Source organism: Mus musculus, chromosome 11, assembly GCF_000001635.26.
Source record: "Mus musculus strain C57BL/6J chromosome 11, GRCm38.p6 C57BL/6J".
Taxonomy (NCBI): domain Eukaryota; kingdom Metazoa; phylum Chordata; class Mammalia; order Rodentia; family Muridae; genus Mus; species Mus musculus.
In genome coordinates this window covers 102,989,051-103,007,009 of record NC_000077.6, presented here as the reverse complement: position 1 = coordinate 103,007,009, position 17,959 = coordinate 102,989,051, and the positions used below count along the sequence as shown (strand labels likewise).

Here is a 17,959-nt window from a genome sequence, read left to right as displayed (position 1 = left end):
CCTTCTCTTGCTTTGGGTGGGAGGAAAGGAAACTGATTCCCAACCCCCTCTGACCATTCCCTCCTGGTCATGCGCAGCCCAGAGAAAGTGGTGATGTAATAGCCCTCGCAGAGGGGAGAACTTGGACTCTGGTTTAAACAGCAAGCCCTCACCAATAATGACCGATTAGGAGTGCAGAAAGTGTGTAAAAATAGCGCTTAATAGTTAACCAGCAAACAATATATTTTTGCAGTCATTGGTTCCACAAGAAAATAATTGGGTCCCAAGGCAGGAATGACTCGTTTTGTTGAATGATTATATTGATCATTGGAGGAAAATGGATACATCCCTTCTGGAGAGCAATTGAAAGAGAGAAGTGGCCAGCTGGCCAGACATGCCCAGTGTGACACCCTGAGGAGGGAGCTGTACACTAATGAGCAGCCAGGTCCTGGCAGAGGGCAAGTAGACTGGGGGCCATAGAGGAATGCCTCACAAGGTACCCAGCTTTTCCTGGGAAAGAGGGCGTGGCTACCCAGGTATCAGCTCTTCCTAGTTAACCCACTGTGTCCTTTGAGCTCAGCCCCCCACCCCAGTGATTTGCTAACATCGGTCACCATGCTCAGATTACATAGAAAGCAGACCAAGAGACTAATTGTAGCCCCTGGTTTGCTGCTTAGAGGAGAATGTGATCTCAGTGGTTTCCTTTCCTTCCTGGTCATTCATTGCATAAGTAGTTGCTAGAGATTCCCTCTAAGTGGGCGTGGTTGTGTGTACCTGCTATCCCCGGTGGAGAGGATTGCCCCACATTAGAGGCTAGCCTAGGCCACATTGGAAGACCACATCTCACAAAACATCCCCATAGTTCCGAATTACATACGAAGAAACTGAGTGGAAGAAAGGTTAAGTGGTTTACTAATGTTGCCCACCTATTAAATGAGACATTGGACTTCATACAAGATGCTGGGGCTGAGAACAAATTAAATAATGGTTTGTGGCTTCGTGGAACTCATTTTATCTGACACTTTAAAATAGTCATGCACAGGGGCTGACAAATGACCGAGGGAGCTTGTCTTGGTTGCAGAGGGGACCCAAGTTTGAATCCCTGCAACCAGTTGCCTGTAACTCCAGCTCCAACGGTGTGCAGTGCCTCTGGACTCTGCAGGCACCCACGTTTACATGCTCGTAATTAGATCTTTTAAAATCTGTCATATACAAAAAGTCACAAAACTACGAAGCATAAGGAGTATGTGGGAGGGAGATTGAATAGACTGGCGAGCAGTCAACTCCTGGTGGGGCCTCAGCTCACACAGATCTCTCCCGTCCCTCATCCAAGACAACAAATACCCCCTATTCCTGTCTCCACCATCACAGCCTGTGCTCCATCCTGACTCCAGACTGTGAGCTGCCTGGTAGAGGAGGGTCAGTTAACAGTGGTCTAAGTTAGACTGCAAGGGTTGTCGGGAACAGCATGCACGGAGACCTTGAGATGGAAAAGAAGCCTCGTGCCCACAAGGGAAGAGGGAGGCCTGACATCAGAGGGTCCTTTAGTAATGATCTTAGCTCCCAGGAAGTTAAGTGGGGACTGTCTGACCTGTGGAGTTGGACCAGCAGTGAGGCTCAGTCTGGAGGTGCAGGAAGCAGCCTGAGTACTTTTTCAAAGAGAAACCAGAGGAAGTTCCAAGAGTACTGGCCCCACGAGGGAGCAATGGAGAGGCATATTGGAGTAGCTCAGTTTAAGAGCCCACCATTTGCAAAGCACAGCAGTGTGGAACTTCCTCTTGGGCCTTTAGGCTCACCACAAATTTTGGGGTGCAGACGTTGCTGTCTCCAAGTCTTTCTTCCCATTTTCTTTGTACTTGTGCCTCTCCCCTGACATGGAGAAAGAGAGGGAGGAAGCTTTGAATGTGCCTCTGGGAGCAGAGTCCTGCTTTCCTGCCAACTTTGGCTGGTGAATCCCCTGCCTGAATCCCTGGTGCTGGCTTCCATTTCCCTTTGGGACCTTTAGCTTTCCTCCAGCCAAGCCAGCTCTGAGAGTGGCCTTGGGCCAGCAAGGTGGCTTATTAGGTAAAGGTACCTGCTACCAAGCCTGACAACTGAGTTCCTCCCCAGGACCTACATGGTAGAAGGAGAGAAGCAGCTTTCAGGTTGTCCTCTGACCTACACACATGCACATACATACATACAACATACAAACATAGTACATACAACTTTTGTTTTGATTTTTTTAGACAGAGTCTCATTAAGTAACCCTGGCTATCTTGGAACTTGTTCTGTGGACCAGGCAGGCCTCAAATTCACAGAGATCCTCCTGCCTCTACTTCTCGAGTGTCCAACATGCCCAGCCAATACATGTAATTTATTTATTTATTTTTGGATTTTCGAGACAAGGTTTCTCTGTAGAGCCCTGGCTGTCCTGGAACTCACTTTGTAGACCAGGCTGGCCTCGAACTCAGGAATCCGCCTGCCTCTGCCTCCTGAGTGCTAGGATTAAAGTCATGCGCCACCACCGCCGGGCAATACACGTAATTTTTAAAAAGAGAGACCGAGGCCTCTCTGTTGGTCGTGGTGTTCCTTGATTTACCAGCTAAGCGTTTTCGGGTGCTTTCAGGAGTGGAAGGAACTGTCCGTGAAACAGCCTCCCTCTGGATATGATGCTGTACTGGGCCCTTTGTGAAGGCTGAAGCCCAGAAAAGACCAGGCCTCTGGGACTCCACAGTTTCTCATTTGCAGAGGACTTGCTACACTTTCCCAGACCTCGTAGCTCCTTGAGGACAAACTGGTAGCTTTACATGGTCAGAGATAGACCCACACCTCTGTGTAGCCCATAGCCTTCCCTGTTAGCCAGTGCTTTGAGCCTGGCTGGTTCTACATCTTTTCTTTTCTTTTCTTTTCTCTTCTCTTCTCTTCTTTTCTTTTCTTTCTTTCTTTTCTTTCTTTCTTTCTTTCTTTTTTTTTTTTTTTTTTGAGACAGGGTTTCTCTGTGTAGCCCTGGCTGTCCTGGAACTCACTCTGTAGACCAGGCTGGCCTCGAACTCAGAAATCCGCCTGCCTCTGCCTCCCAAGTGCTGGGATTAAAGGCTTGCGCCACCACTGCCTGGCTCTACATCTTTTCTTGAAAGTCTTGTAGAGGACTCAGATTTGGCCAGGCCTAGAAGTGCTATAAAGTAGATTCTAGAAAATAATGGCTCGGTTGGCAACTTAGATTGTTAAAGGTGGCCGTTTCTTCATGTGCACTTGGGGGGCTGTCTATGGGTTTGAGTGGTACTTGGTTTCTGCCTTGCTGTGCTTTGAAAAGCCAGTGGGCCTTTGCTTCAGCCTCCTTTCTGGCAGGGCCTAATCTACTCATTGCCTGGGGTACAAAGGGGCTTTTGGGCCAGGCCAGGGCCAGCATCATCTGACCATCCTGCTCCCCACCAGCCGGCTCTGTTCCCCCCAGCTGGTTTCATTTGCTCTGGTCTGTCTGCAGTTTTCCCACAGGGAAAGCTGGAGGTTTCCATGGGTTGTCTGAGAGGTCCCTGGCACATTGCTGCAAAGCACAGAGGAGCTTAGTCAACAGCTGGAGAGGGAATGAGTCACCCGGGCTTGCTAGACAGGAACAGCTGGTTCTTACCCATCCCCTTCAAGCCGGCAGCCAAGAGCCTCCCCGTGCATGTGTTCCTTCAGGCTTCCAGCTAAAGGCAAAGTGACTGGCCATTTCTGCAGATGGAAGTCGAAGGCACTCAAAAGGGTAGCTGCTCATTTGGTTGCCATGGGAGCCTGCACTTCCCATGTGTCTTGATCGTTGTGAGCAAGCACCCTCCCTCCCTTTCTGCAGAACAAAACTGTATGATAATCAAGAAACCAGCCACTGGGAATGATGTACATGCTTATAATCCCAGTGCTTGGGAGGATCAGGAGTTCAAGGTCATCCTAGGCTATATAGTAACCCGAGCTAGCCTGGGCAGGTCCCTTCAGGCTCTGCTCACTATCTGTTGCAATAAAAGTGTGAGGAGCCAGCACTTGGGAGGCAGAGGCAGGCGGATTTCTGAGTTCGAGGCCAGCCTGGTCTGCAAAGTGAGTTCCAGGACAGCCAGGGCTATACAGAGAAACCATGTCTCAAAAAACTAAAAAAAAAAGGTGTGAGGATCGGGCTGGCGAGATGTCTCAGCGGTTAAGAGCACTGACTGCTCTTCTGAAGGCCTTGAGTTCAGATCCCAGCAACCACATGATGGCTCACAACCACCCATAATGAGATTTGACTCCCTCTTCTGGTGCATCTGAGGACAGCTACAGTGTACTAATGAATAATAATAAATTAATTTAAAAAAAAAGTGTGAGGATCCAGTCTGAGCCCTGCCATACACCAGAGTTGCTCTATCCCCAGAGATTGTGATTGCACCCATTCCGAGGAGGTGTGTGGGCAGCTCTGTGGAGGGAGGTTGAGGGCAGCTTGGCTAGATGGACTTCCATTTACCCTCAGCTGATTCTGACAGGTGACTGTTGGTGGCTTTGTTTTTGTGTGGGAAGCTGGCCCTTACCTCTCCACTCTAGACTGCTGTTCAGGAAGAGGGACAGATGTTCCTCGCTTTAGAGCAGGACTTCCTTGTTTTCCACCCAAATCCCCTTTTCACCAGAATGTGACTCTGGGTATGTGGATGTTAGTGGTAATCATCAAGGAATTGATTTTAAACCAGGTGGTGGTGGCGCACGCCTTTAATCCCAGCACTCAGGAGGCAGAGGCAGGTGAATCTGAGTTTGGAGTGAGCATGGTATATAGAATACATTGCCGGACAGCCAGGGTTACACAAGAGAATACCTGTTTTGAAAAAGCAGGTAGGTTTAAGGGCAGGCACAGTTGCTAAGCAAGTAAAGATGCTTAGAACACTTTGGCATACACAAATCTGTACACCAGCAGCTATACTGTTTTTACATAAATATATGTGTGAGTGCCATATATGCATGTATGCCAGGTTTGTGCCTGGTACCTGCAGGAGCCAGAAGAGGGTGGCAGATTCCTGGAACTGGAATTACGAATGGTTATGAGCCACCATGTAGGTGCTAGGAATCGAAACTGGATCCTCTGCAAGAGCAGCAAGTGTTCAAAAAACCACTGAACCATCTCTCCAGCCCCTTTCTGGCTTTTTTTTTTTTTTTTTTGAGTCAGGATCTTGCTATGTATACCAGACTGGCCTCAAACTTATAACAAATGCCTTGCCTTTTGAGTGCTGAAATATGCCTCACCCAGGAAGAATTAAATCAAGGTTGAGGGCCATTTCAGAAAGTGTTGGAAATTCTGCTCTAATTCTAAGTCCAAAATAATTTGATTTTTTTTTTTTTAATGAAATTCAAGTCAGCAACTCAGACAGTAATTTCAAAATCAAACATTCGGGTACTATACTCCAACCATTCACTAATTTCATCCTTAAATGCTAAAGAATGGCAGAGGAGAAATACTCTTTCCTTTCTGTAATTAAACCACTGTGTTTCTGTACGAGTAGGTAATTTTGTGCACGGAGGGAAAACACTGTAATTCCTAACACAGTAGTCTCCCATAGGTGCTTCCAGCAGTGTTTGCTGGCATTGGATAGCAGCATGGCACTGGTTGTGAAGTCATGGCATGGCCAAGAGCTACCAGACACACATGAGCCATTTTGAGAGTTGTTTAAGTGAGTGTTTGGGTGTACATATGGAGACCAGAGAACAACTCTCAGGAGAGGTGGTTCTCTCCTTCCACCACGTGGGTCCCAGGGATCAGACTCAGGCAGTCAGGTGACAGTAGGCACCTTTGCCTGCTAAACCACCTCACTGGTCCTCTGACCCATCTCGTAGTTTTGTTTTGCTCACTTTTAGAAACGAAGTCTAGTCCAGGCTGTCCAGGAACTTAACACATAGCCCAGTCTTCTGTAAAGTTCTGAGTGCTGGGGTTAGAGTGTCTCACTTTGTACCTAATTGAAAAGCCACTCTTGAGGGACAGCAGGTCGAGACACCGAATGTGACTCTGTCACAAGGGTCCTCTTGATAAGAGGGACATGACCAAGGGGTGACAGTACCCTCAGGCTAACTTGTAAATTGTGGCATTCTTTAGTCTCTGTTTAGACTCGAGTCTGTGGGAGATGCCCGTGACCCGTGTGAGAATGAGCTAGGCACATGGAAACTTGTAGGCTGGTTTCTTGTTATCCCGTGCCACACCAGAGTGGCTGTTTCCCCCTGTTGTCTGATGTGTCTTCAGGAGAGGCAAATTCATTTCCATGTGGGCTCAGGCAAGGTATAATTAGGACAGTAAATCTGTAGGTTAACAAAAGTGGCTTTGACAGATTTCAGGCCCTCCTAAGAAGGGCATATACACAATGTATTTAAAAATGTAATTAAAGAAAAAAAAGATTTAAAGAAACCGAGAGCTAGAGCCGTGGCACAGACCTTTATTTAATAACCGGTGCTCAGAGACCTAAAGCAGAAGACTAGTGAGTTCAAGGCCTGCAGGGACACACTAATGAGCCCCTGGGGATATGGTTTATTAGAACAGCACTTGCCTGGCATGCACAAGGCCCTAATGTCCAGCCCATCCCAACACCCACAGTCCTGGAATTTAACTCTCAGAAACAGCCCCAAATCTCCCCACGCCTAGGGCTAGGCCTTGCCCAGCCTTGTGTCTTCGTGCCCACTGCTGACCAGGCCTGCATGTCTCTTAACAACAGGATTTCCCAGCCTGGTGGAGCAGCCGACTGGCGAGTGTGCCAACTGTCCCGTGCTTCCCAGCTCCTACCTTGCCTGTCTTCTCTCTCCTGGGAAGATGTTCCTGGTGGGGCTGACGGGAGGCATCGCCTCAGGCAAGAGCTCCGTCATCCAGGTATTCCAACAGCTGGGCTGTGCTGTAATCGACGTGGACGTCATTGCGCGGCACGGTGAGTGCACAGCAGCGTCCCCTGTGCTTCCATCGTTAGACTCTGTCTTCTTAGAGTGTCCTGGCCTCCGCTTACCCTGGAGGTTCTTCTGCTTATTCTTCATCCTCCTCACGATCCAGTCGTCCTAAACTCAGCTCCATCACCGGCTTGAGGGAGTCCTTGTGCTCTGCTCTGCCCCTTCGTTTATTTTGGCTCCAACCAAAGAAAGAGCCTTGGAGTCCCCCGTCAGTCACTGGGGTGGGGAGTGGGGGACTTCTGAATCACTAGAGGCTCTGGAATGACCCAACCTCTTCATACCCCAGTTGTCCAGCCAGGGTATCCTGCCCACCGGCGTATAGTAGAGGCCTTTGGCACTGAAGTCTTGCTGGAGAATGGCGACATCGACCGCAAGGTCCTCGGAGACCTGATCTTCAACCAGCCTGACCGTCGGCAGCTGCTCAACTCCATTACCCACCCTGAGATCCGCAAGGAAATGATGAAGGAGACCTTCAAGTACTTTCTCCGAGGTGAGACTCCAGATGACCCCCTGACAGAGCAGGGGCCTTTCTCTGTTTGAGGCTGGGCCAGGCTAGGAGTTGGCTGACTAGAAGGCTTAGTGGTCTAGCTCCCCCTGTCAGTCACAGTGTGGAGACTCCTTCCTGGAGAGTATGAGGTCAAATGTCCTGTGTAAGCATAGCCAGGCTCTTGTTCTTCACACCTCAGCTTCTTGTGTATGCAGTAGGGAATGTCCCCCTAGCACGTCCTCTGGTCAGCACTTCCCTCTGAGAGACATCAGTGAAAGCATCTATACTGTTGGCCGAAACCTGTCCCTCAGTCCCTAAACTGCTGGGCAGGCCGAGCTGGCTCCTAGCACGTGCTTCTGTAAGTGCGCTCCTGCTGTTTGTCCCTGACACACTGCCTGCCAGGCCACCACTGTGCCACTGCTCCCTCTGCCCACCCTGCCTGGCAGAGCCTTCTGCCTTTCCTTTCTGCCCTTTCCATTTGCTCCCAGGCCAGCTCTGAGTACACTTGCAGAGCCGTGAGGCACCGGTGGCAGCTTCCCCTTTCTGAAATTAAGCATCGGATAATGTCACCAGCTCCAGAGCTCTCCTGTAGTGCCAGCCACCCAGCCTCCCCACCTCCCCAACCAGCACCACTTAAATAAAAGCCAGAAAGCTCTTTTCAGTTCGATAAGGTGAAAAATGGGGACGACAGCTGTGGCTTCCACAGTCCCAGCTTCTCCCCGATGAGTTTAACAAATACAACTGTCAAAGTTGGTATAATCACATGTCAGATAAGATCAGCAGCTGCTGGGGAGGTCTCTGCGTAGGCAGGCGGATGTCTTAATAGAGTCAGGATAGTTTGCAGGGCTTATCAAGTAGGAGGCATGTGACAGCTGAATAGCCCTTTACCGGTGAACCAAAGAGCTGGCTTCCAGCTCCCAAGAGGGACCCAGGAGAAAGGACAGTGAGAGGAGAGGGGGGAGGGAGGGGACAGGAAAGGGAGATAAGAGGCCCAGGGAGGGCCTGGTCTTTTCTGTGGCTCAGTGCTGGAGAGGGTGAGCCGGGAGGTGCAGGGGCACAATGCGAGCTTCACTTTCTCCTCCCAGAAATACTACAGTAACGCCTGTCATTTAGGGAGCGCTTAGCTGAGGGGCCTGGCTACCGCTCAGTGGTTATACACCCTCAGCTGTGCCCAGCACCCTGTTAAGGACGTGAGGTCATGTGGGGTGCTGCAAACCAAGGTGTGTCAGCAGAGTCAGGACCCCAACACCCTCATCAGCCAAGGCTTCTCTTAGGCTTCCTGAGCACAGACTGTGGGGAGCAGTAACCCCAGCAGCTAGTGTGCGGTTTTGTGGTTGAAAGTGTAGGATGAAACACCTCCGGCCCGGGGTCTCTGAGTGACCCCAGTCCCTGTCCTTTCCTACCGCCTTTCGCCTCCCCCCCCCCCAAGCTCTGTTCATCCACAGAGGGCCCAAGGGGCAGCGGGAGGGCGCATGTAACTGTTGGATGTGCCCTCCACGACGTGCTAGGACATCACCTCTCTCTGCCTTCAGCTGTGGCAGGGCCTGGAGTGCTTTTTCTCCATTGAGGGAATCCTGTAGTTAGCACCAGCTACCCTCGCTGCTCTGTACAAGTGTCTCACGGAAAGTCACAGAGGTGGCCATTGGGACTCTTTAAAAGGTGGCCGTGTCTGGACCTGGCTTCCAAGAATGGGCTTCTCCTTTAAGGTTTTTTGAACCAGTGTGAAATGAAATAGGACAGAGAGGCCTCAGCACCTCCCTGAAACCCTTCCCGGTCTCCTACAGCCCTTGCTCTATCTCGCCTCTGGTTAGAAATAACTTGTATACCTGAGGACGCTTTACCCTGAGCACCTAGTCCTCCATCCGGTCTGCACAGGAGAACGTCCCAGCTCCTTGGGTTCCGCTGCTCCTCATCTGGAGCTCCTTGCCCTCCTCATTCCACGTAACTAAGTCTTGCCTGCTCTTCAAAGCCAGTGCAAATGCCAGCCCTTCTCCAAGGTCTTCCCTGCCCAGCCAGCCAGAAGTTATTTTCTGCAGCATTCAGCTCTGAATGGCATTGGGACTAGCTGGCACTCAGGGTCTGTCTGTCCTTGGGAGGTCTCCCGTCTGCTGGGGCACTCTCCGTGGCAGGGCCTGGTCACAAGCACCTTTCCTGGTGTCCCTGCAGACTTGACCTTGGGAGTTTTGCATCCTCTCCCTCTCCCCAGGCTACCGATACGTGATTCTGGACATCCCCCTCCTGTTTGAGACCAAGAAGCTGCTCAAGTATATGAAGCACACAGTGGTAGTGTACTGGTGAGTGTGAAGCGGAGCCTGGCGCATGGGGGCCGGGAAGGACCTTAGAGTAAGGTGTACCTGGAAAACATCCCTGTACACCTTTCTCAGGGGGTGGCCAAAGCACTAAGTGGGTTGGGGTAGTGTTGCCCAAGCAAGCCTACAGACACCAGCCTTTGTATCTGGTCCTGACGCACCTGGGGTGGGTGTGAGTAAGAGCGGCCCAGGCTTCTGTGGTGTTTGGGAAGGGTTCTCCCTGCTGGCTGTTGGAGACATTTCAGTTGGGCTGCCTGGGTTTGCTTCTGGCCACCCTGTTACTCACTGGCTCCCTTCTTCCTCCTAGAGCAGGTCACATATTTTCTTCTTCTTTTTTTTTTTTAATTTTTAATTTTTTGGTTTTTCAAGACAGGGTTTCTCTGTGTAGCCCTGGCTGTCCTGGAACTCACTTTGTAGACCAGGCTGGCCTCGAACTCAGAAATCCGCCTGCCTCTGCCTCCCGAGTGCTGGGATTAAAGGCGTGCGCCACCACTGCCCGGGGTGTCACATATTTTCAAACAACTTCTTTAGCGTGAAGTACTCATGGCAGGGGCACTGGTGACTTAGAGAGGTAACATGGAAGTGGAGGCAGTTGGAAACTTTGTTGAAGATCATCCATTGGTAGCACCCAGAACAGAGCTGTGGAGGCAGCTGTCAGAAGCCACCCGAGGAAGGAGCTTCATTCTCAGATTCCCCCAGGACAGGAAGAAAATCAGAATTCAGGTTTGGCAAACAGGAGAATCAAGCTGCCAGAGAAATGAGTCACACAGTCCCTTCGGGTGAGAGTGGATGAGGCTGCAGGGCGTGTCTGCTTTCCAGAGACTTCCCAGATGTCATCCACAAGTGTGGCAGACACATAGGTGGGCCTTGGGTCTGCAGGCATTTTCAGCACAAGGTGGTTCTCAAGGGGTTGGTGTGTGGGAGGCTCCTCGTACACGGAAAGGCTCGCTCGTGCCTGAGGGCTGCCTTACCCTCACCTCAGGTGTCTCAGCTCAGCCTGAATCCCCCGAGCCTGGTACTGGGATGCAGACATCCTATCAGGTCCTCCCCAGGGCTGGGCTTCCCTGTGTAAACTTCAGTCTCCCTGGCTCGTCTTGTTTTTAGTGGCTATGACTATAGAACCCAGAGCTTTGCATATGTTAGCAAGTGCTCTGAAAGCTAAGCTATATCCCTGCCCTGTCTGGGTTCTTTATTCTGTTGTAGAGGATACCAGCTGAGCCCAGGAGGGCCCTGTGAAGTCCTCGGATTTTCTGTGCCTTAATAACAAAGTTAGGGGACTGGAGGGATCGCTTAGCATTTAAGAGCACTTGCTGTTCAGAGGACCCAGCCTCCACATGGTAACTCACTACATCCTTAACTCCAGCCCCGGGGAATCTGACTCCTTTTGGCTTCCAAGCACACACCTGATGCCCTTACATACATGTAGGCAAAAACGCTCAGAAAACAAAGCTCTTAAAAAACTGTATGTAGGGACGGAAGAGGAATGTTAGACTGCTTGCTAGTCACCAGGAGGAGCTATACCTTGTGAGGCCGCCTGGAGTTCTTCCTACAGAGACTGGACCTGTGTGATCTGTGATGCTTCTGAGAAGACAGGGGAGGAGTAAAGGAAAACACAGCCATAACAGAATCAAGTGTCACCGTCACAGCCCGAAGCCCGGGCCTCTCTGTTCTGCACCACACTTTTGGGAGGGTGGGTGTACTTCCAAGCAGCTGACAGCCGTCTCCATTCTCCTTCAGGCTCCCCAGCCATAGACGTGTGGCATTTAAAGCTTGCGTCCTCTGTAGTGAGGTTGGCTTTCATAGAGAAGGCTCCTCTCATGTCTGGCTCTCTTCTGTTTTCTCTGGTTGCAAATAAAGGCCTGGAATGGTAAAAATTGTCCCAAGGAAAACTCAGGCTGATTGGCAGGCAGAAAGGCCTAGATCGTGGAGAACAAGGGCTACAGCCCTCTCTCCTGCTCTTGTCAGAGGTCTACTGGTTGATAGGACGAGGGGCCCTGCTGTATAGGACTTGTCACCGTTCTGTGTGGCTACAAGAGAGGGAGTCTCCTAAGGGAAGGTGCTGCCTTGGCCTCTGTTCCAAATTGGGCCAGACCTAGCTGCCCACTGCTGAATCTTGCCCTGGAGAGGGAGGCTGGGATCCATGGTCACGTTTGCTCTGCCCTCAGTGACCGTGATACACAGCTGGCGCGGCTGATGAAGCGGAACAACCTGAACCGGGAGGATGCAGAGGCGAGGATCAACGCCCAGCTGCCCCTGAAGGACAAGGCCCGCATGGCCAATCACGTTCTGGACAACTCGGGCGAGTGGAGCCTCACCAGACGCCAGGCCATCCTCCTGCACGCCAAGCTGGAACGCTCCATGGAGTATCTGCCGCTGCGGCTTGGGTTCCTGACGGGCCTCGCAGGCATCGCCAGTCTCCTCTACCTGCTCACCCGTTACCTCCTCCCTTCCCCCTAGCTGGGTACACCCAGGCAGCAAGCCTTAGGCTTCCTTCTCCTTGGAGGCCTGAGTTAGGTACCATGTCCACAACACTACAACTCTCTTGACTCTGAGACTGGCCCCTGCGGTGGGGCGGCTTTGGAGTGTAACCAGTCTGGGACTCAGCAAAAGAAGCCCACTACCCCCCGCGCCCCACACACACACACCGACACCCCACCCCACCCGAGCCCTACCATTCCTAACTACCACTGCAGAACAACATCCATGGTGGCAGGAAACCAGCGGTTAGCAGGCTCTGCGGCTCTCCCTATGGTTACGACTGTGTAGCCAAAAGTGTCTTGGGCTTGAACCTTTCCAGAGCATCTGCCGCATCATGGCCACAAGCTGTCTAGTGGACCACAGCAAATCCTTCCAGACTGAAGGCCTCCTTCAAATAGAGCTCTCCTGTGTGCAGTGTGGTTCTCCTCCTGGGCGTGCCGTGGCTGGGTCGAGCAGAGCCCTTTGGAGCAGTCCAGCTTCTGATGGAGCTTTCCTCACAGCTAGCCACCACCCCGTGCTCTCGGCATTCCCCAGGCCCCAAGCTCTCCTACCTCTGTGCCTTCCCCACATGCTCCCTGCCCTGCAGTATCTTACCCCTGGCTGCCCCAGGTCAGGCTCCAGCAGCCCCAGACTGAGTTAGGTGCTATAGAGATCACCTTCCTGTCTCATCCAAATCCACGAGAGAATAACGCGTAACCTGGTTGGGTTCTCCCAGACTGTACGCCTCTAGATGGCAGGGCCGATTCATCTCCACTCTAGTGTACCACAGCCTGCCCCACAGGTGCTCAATAAATGGAATTGCTCTAAAATGTCCACTGAATTCCACTTGGCCTTTGTTCACACTGAGGGGGCCTAAGCATAGGACTCTAGTCAGACCTGTGCACCTCTGGGAAGTCGGTGGAGCCGTGGGGAGATCACATACACTCGCCACAGGTCTGCTTTTTTTCTTCCCCAACCCAATTAGACCGGTGCAGACATCAGCCTTCCCGGCCGGCGTCTACAGACCTGCTGATGTGTAGATCTTGTTCGCAGCAGCCTATTAAGGCCAAAAATGAGTGTGACTAATGTGAAGGCAGCAGTGGCCATTCTTAATGCCCCTTTCACAGAGCTGCCTAAGCCTCGGAGAGCAGCTCATTAGCTCCCCGCACATTTCCAAGCAACAAAAAAGGGCTGGGACGGTCAGTGAAGAGCTGTCACTCACAGAGTGTCACAGTGGCCTGCTCCCTCGGGTGGGTGGGGTCGAGCAGAAACCTGGCAGAGCAGAGTTGTGAACCCCAGCGGTGCCCTGTAACTGAGAGACCCATCCTGGAATCCTGTGGAGTGCGGGACACTGCGTGTACAGCAGACCACCAAGGGATTTGGTTAGGAGAGTGCAGACTCGGAACTGCAGACTTTGAGTCCCCTCTCAGGAGGAGCCAGAGACCCAGGTCTGGGGTCCAGCTCTGTCTCCTTACCTTTGGTTTCTGCATGATAAGTTGAGGACAGTAAAAACCTTTGCAAAACCTTGGAATTCAAGCAGGAACTTCCTCAGCCCCTCTCTAAACTGCATCTAAGATGATGCAGAGCGTGAGAGCAGACTGGTCTGGAAGGTGTGCAGAAGCTAGTGTAGCTGTGTGCTGGCCCTGGCCACACCTCAGCTGCCCTCCTGACCACTGGCTAAGGTGGCTTTGGGGAATGGCTGGCTCACTGGACCTGTGCCTCTCCAGAGCAGGTGTCCTCCCCTGTGGCCAGCAGGTGGCAGCACTCACTCAAGCCTGGATCTGGGCCCAAGCCGGAGCCCTTAACTTTACCCCCCACCCCCACCCCCAGGACAGTAGACTGCCTCAGAGCCTCTCTGATCCTGAGCAACAATTAAAAAGTCTCGCCGGGCCCACGCCTTTAATCCCAGCATTTGGGAGGCAGGGGCAGGTGGATTTCTGAGTTCGAGGCCAGCCTGGTCTACAAAGTGAGTTCCAGGACAGCCAAGGTTATACAGAGAAGCCCTGTCTTGAAAAAACAAAAAAACAAAACAAAACAAAACAAAACAAAACAAAAAGTCTCAGATGGGAGTCTCGGAGCAGAAGTGCGTGCTGGGAATCCCAGCCTTAGAGAAGCTAAAGCAAGATTACGAGGTTAGACACCATTGAGTTGCCCAGCCAGATCTTGCCTCTGTCTGTCTCTTCCTCCTGTCCCTGGGCCACAGTTCCTAGCTTGGGCTTCAACCACCCTAAGAGGAGCAGGAGGATGCTGTGTGCACACACTCACCTGCTTCTTGGCAAGCGTTGAAGGATGCAGGCAGCCCCTAAAGCTGCTTCCCTCTCCTGGTCCAACTTGCCCAAGGTTAATCATGGGTTTGCACTTGACCAAAGCACAGCCTGTATCATCTTCAAATCTTCCCAGTTCTGCAAACGGTGTGGGTGATGTAGGGGCAGAATTTACACGGGTTTCAGAGGTGGGTGGAGGCAGGTGCAACCCAGTGCTGTGAGCACCATTCTGGATTCCCAACGATGATGTACTGACACCTTTATCTGCCCTAACTGACAACTCTTCAGATGACTTCTCTATCCTATGGGACAAGGGGCAGGGCAAGAGAAAGCTTGGGAGTAACTGGACAGGAGGATAGTGTCTTTCCCCAGGGGCCCTTGTTTCACAAAGGCACTCGATCTCCAGGACTGGGCGGCAGAAATGACTGCAGGCGAGGGGGGGTTGCATGGATGGCCAGGAGAGGCCCTTGAAGATGGCCAGAGAGGCCGAGTGAAGGTAATGAGATGTGGTGTCCTGCTCCCCTCAGGGAAGGGAGGATGCGGCTGTTGTCTGAAGCTGCACCCAGCTGGGACCCAGAGCCGCCTCTCCTTGCTCTCCACCCCCTCCCTTCCCCATCACTCAGATTCCAATACAATTTCCAGCTAACCAGCATGTCGATAGAACAAGTCGGGCGGCTGGATTGCCGGCCAATTACAGGGAATCATTTAGCTCCACCACAGCTCAGCCCTCCGGGAAGGGGGGCTGGGGGACGGAGCGAGAGCAGGCTTCCGATGGACGTGCGGGCAGGGAAGGGGCTTCCGGCTGAAGGCAGGGAGCCTGCAGCCGATCCCCACTCTCTCACACACACATACCCCTGAGCAGGAAGCACAGGAAGGGGGTGGGTGGGAAGTCTCTTGAGGACACCAGCTGCGGGTCCTCAGCCGCAGGTCCTTCCTCAGCCTCACGCAGAGCTCTGTCTGGATCCAGCTTTTTTTGCGGGGAGATTGGTGCCCCAAGCCATAGAGAAACACAGAGGCTAAAGGCCCACGGGGATGATTCCTGAGGCGAAGTATTGTGCTTCAGGGCTTTTGCCTGGAGATGAGGAAGATGGAGAGCCACAGATAAGACCCATCTGCTCCAGAGAGAACTGGAGAATAGGACGGGGTGGCACTCGGGACCCTACAAAACTCTGAGGGCCTACAAACCTGCAATTCCACAGACAGCCCCAGCATAGGAGAATAGGGGAGGCTTCGAATATTAGAATACCCTGACTTGGCTAATGGATTAAAAAAAAAATGTAGCCAGCCTTTCAGTCTAAAAGGTGGACCATGGAAGTGTGGGAGGCGGGGGTCCTCCTCACCTCCCCAACCCTCCTGCCAGGGGTCCCACCTCAGGCTCCTGGGAAAGGACACCAAGTGGCCTCCACTCTGTCTGCCAAGATCTGAGCTCACTTGGATGCCCCTCTGCCAACCCCATTCCCTCCCTCCCTCCCTCCCTCCCTCCATCCCTCCCTCCCCTAGTTCCCCCCAGAAATGTCTTCAGCCACCCTTCAGTAGCCCATACCACAGAGCCTCTGCCTCCATCTCCCAGTCCCCGATGAAGAGCTCCCCTTTTCTGTCATGGGGCATTCCCCACAAAGTACTGAGCAGTACTTGAGGGGCAGAAACTAGTCTATGGGCCCCAGTCCTCAGTGAACGGCCATTGTGGCTGTTTATCTGGAACCCCAGAAGTACTGTGACAAGTGATCCATCCCTTTCTCCAAGTTATAGCTACCCCACCCCCACCCCCACCCCCACCCCCACCCCCACCCCCACCCCCAGATGCTTCGCCTTCCAATTCCAAAACCTCTCTTCTGCTCTCCTTCGGTGCGGGCCTGGCGTGGATTTCACTGGTGTGGCCCTGGCTGTCCTGGAACTCACTCTGTACACTAGGCTGGCCTCAAACTCAGAGGGAGCTGCCTACCTCTGCATCCCGAGTGCTGGGATTAAAGGCTTCACCTGCAGCTCTTTGGCCCACTCAGTGGTAGACAGATGGGCAGCCGTGGGCAGGGAATAGGAACCTGGGATTCTGGAAGAAGATGCAGAGAGAACACAATTGAGGTCATCTTCAAAGTTACTCTGCTGAGATGCATCCGGAGAGCAGGGTCAGCGCCCAGGGAGCCCTTCTTCCAAGGCCTCAGTTGTAGTGTGCAAGCTCAGACATCGGGGCGGAGGTGTCTGGGCTGGTTCTGTTTGTGACCATGGTTTGGTGCTTCTGGGCTCTCTGAGGTGCCCCCTCTGGCGCAGCCTCTCCCGGGCCGTGCGCCCAGTGCTCGGCGATCCGAAAGAGGGCGCCGATCCTGCCCTCATAAGGAGGTGCCTACCGCCCGCCGCTAGGCGCTCGGCAGCCCGCAGGCTCGGTGCCATCGATCCGGCCGTGGGGACCCGGGCGCGCTGCCTCCCCACGCTTGCTTATCGCTTTTAATTGAAGTTTGTTTGAGCAGAGCGAGGAGCAGGCAGAAGCAGAAACCAAATATTTAGTTGCTGCAAATTGGCACCTCCAGATCAATTACCCGGCCCGTGTCAGGGCCTGCGCCGCCCCCCGCGCCCTGCGGAATCTCAATGCCGCGCTGCCCCCGCGTGGGCCGCCCGCGCCGCCGGTCTCCATTCCACCGCACGTTTCTCATCAGCTCCAGCCATACATCACCCGTGGCCGCTAGGGAACAGATTTTCAATGTGAAAAGTTCCCCGAGAGAGTCCTTATTGCTGATTCCCACTGCGCCCTGCGCTGTCTGGACCCTGGTGCCACCCCTGAGCTTGTACAATGGGGATATCCTGGGAGGTTGGAATTTCAAAGGACTTTGGGTCACAGCGTCTAGCCTCAATCCTAGCAAGTCCACTTCCGGAATGAATGATCTAGGGGGGCGTATTTTCTCTGAGCCTGGGTTTCTCCATCTGTGATTAGGGGGCTTAACCTTCAGCAGGCACGATCAACATCACTAAAGTGCTGTGTCGTGCTTGGGGACTGTGGGTTCCTGTACTCCTCTGCTGGGCTGTATGTAGCTCAGTGGGTAGAGTGCTTCCCTAGTATACATTAAGTCCTAGGTTCGATCCCCAGCAATGCATAAAACTAGTGGTTCCGGCCTGTTATCGCTACATCCGGCACGCAGGAGAATCAGAAGTTCAAGGTCACCCTCAGTGATAGTAAATTTGAGGCCAACCAGTCTCAAAAAGTAATAAAGTTGGCTGCCCCTACCCTGCTTTGTGTGTGTATCTGTGTTGACTCCTGGAAAGAAGCAAGAGGTAACCAGCCTCACAGGGCTGGAAGATGCGCAGGGCTAGTCAGGACAATTCCAGGACCCTGTCCCAGCCCAGGTACCTCAGGACAGTTATTAGGAACCGTTTTTTCCAGCTACTGAAAGCCACATAAGGGATCGGCAGGAATCTGGAAATGGTAGCCAGGATCTCCTAGCCCAGGTTACTGTGGGGTCCAGGGGGCCTGCCAGAATCAGGACAGAGACTACACACTAGGCTCTGCCTTGTCCCTTGGCAAGTTACTCGGCCTCAGTTTTTCCCTGTCTAAATTAGAGCCACCTCCCAGGGCCTCT

At 52.6% G+C, this 17,959-nt stretch overlaps 1 protein-coding gene, 1 long non-coding RNA gene and 1 other non-coding gene across 7 annotated transcripts in view; 2 read left to right on the top strand and 1 right to left on the bottom strand.

Moving 5' to 3' along the window:
- Positions 1-12,963, top strand: part of Dcakd (dephospho-CoA kinase domain containing) — a 34,324-nt gene extending 21,361 nt beyond the window's left edge. The window contains exons 3-6 of one of the 2 annotated variants that reach the window (XM_006534038.3): positions 6,654-6,860; positions 7,163-7,366; positions 9,570-9,657; positions 11,838-12,963. In XM_006534038.3, the coding sequence (XP_006534101.1) occupies positions 6,749-6,860; positions 7,163-7,366; positions 9,570-9,657; positions 11,838-12,129 (696 nt within the window). In that variant the 5' untranslated portion in view covers positions 6,654-6,748 and the 3' untranslated portion in view covers positions 12,130-12,963. The remainder of the gene's footprint in view (positions 1-6,653; positions 6,861-7,162; positions 7,367-9,569; positions 9,658-11,837) is intronic. The other variant, NM_026551.3, reaches the window with a different exon arrangement.
- Positions 6,362-17,063, bottom strand: Gm34620. Of its 4 annotated transcripts, none has more exons than XR_389059.4 (4): positions 16,336-17,063; positions 15,246-15,465; positions 14,395-14,531; positions 6,362-11,531 (listed from the first exon to the last, which is right to left on the bottom strand). It is a non-coding gene; the product is annotated as a predicted gene, 34620 (long non-coding RNA). The 4 variants fall into 4 exon arrangements; XR_389058.4 differs by having other exon boundaries at positions 14,395-14,695; positions 16,336-17,062; XR_389057.4 differs by having other exon boundaries at positions 14,395-15,465; positions 16,371-17,061.
- On the top strand, positions 7,089-7,162 carry Mir6931 (microRNA 6931). The gene has a single exon (NR_105896.1). It is a non-coding gene; the product is annotated as a microRNA 6931 (primary transcript).
- Positions 17,064-17,959: the final 896 nt, after the last annotated feature.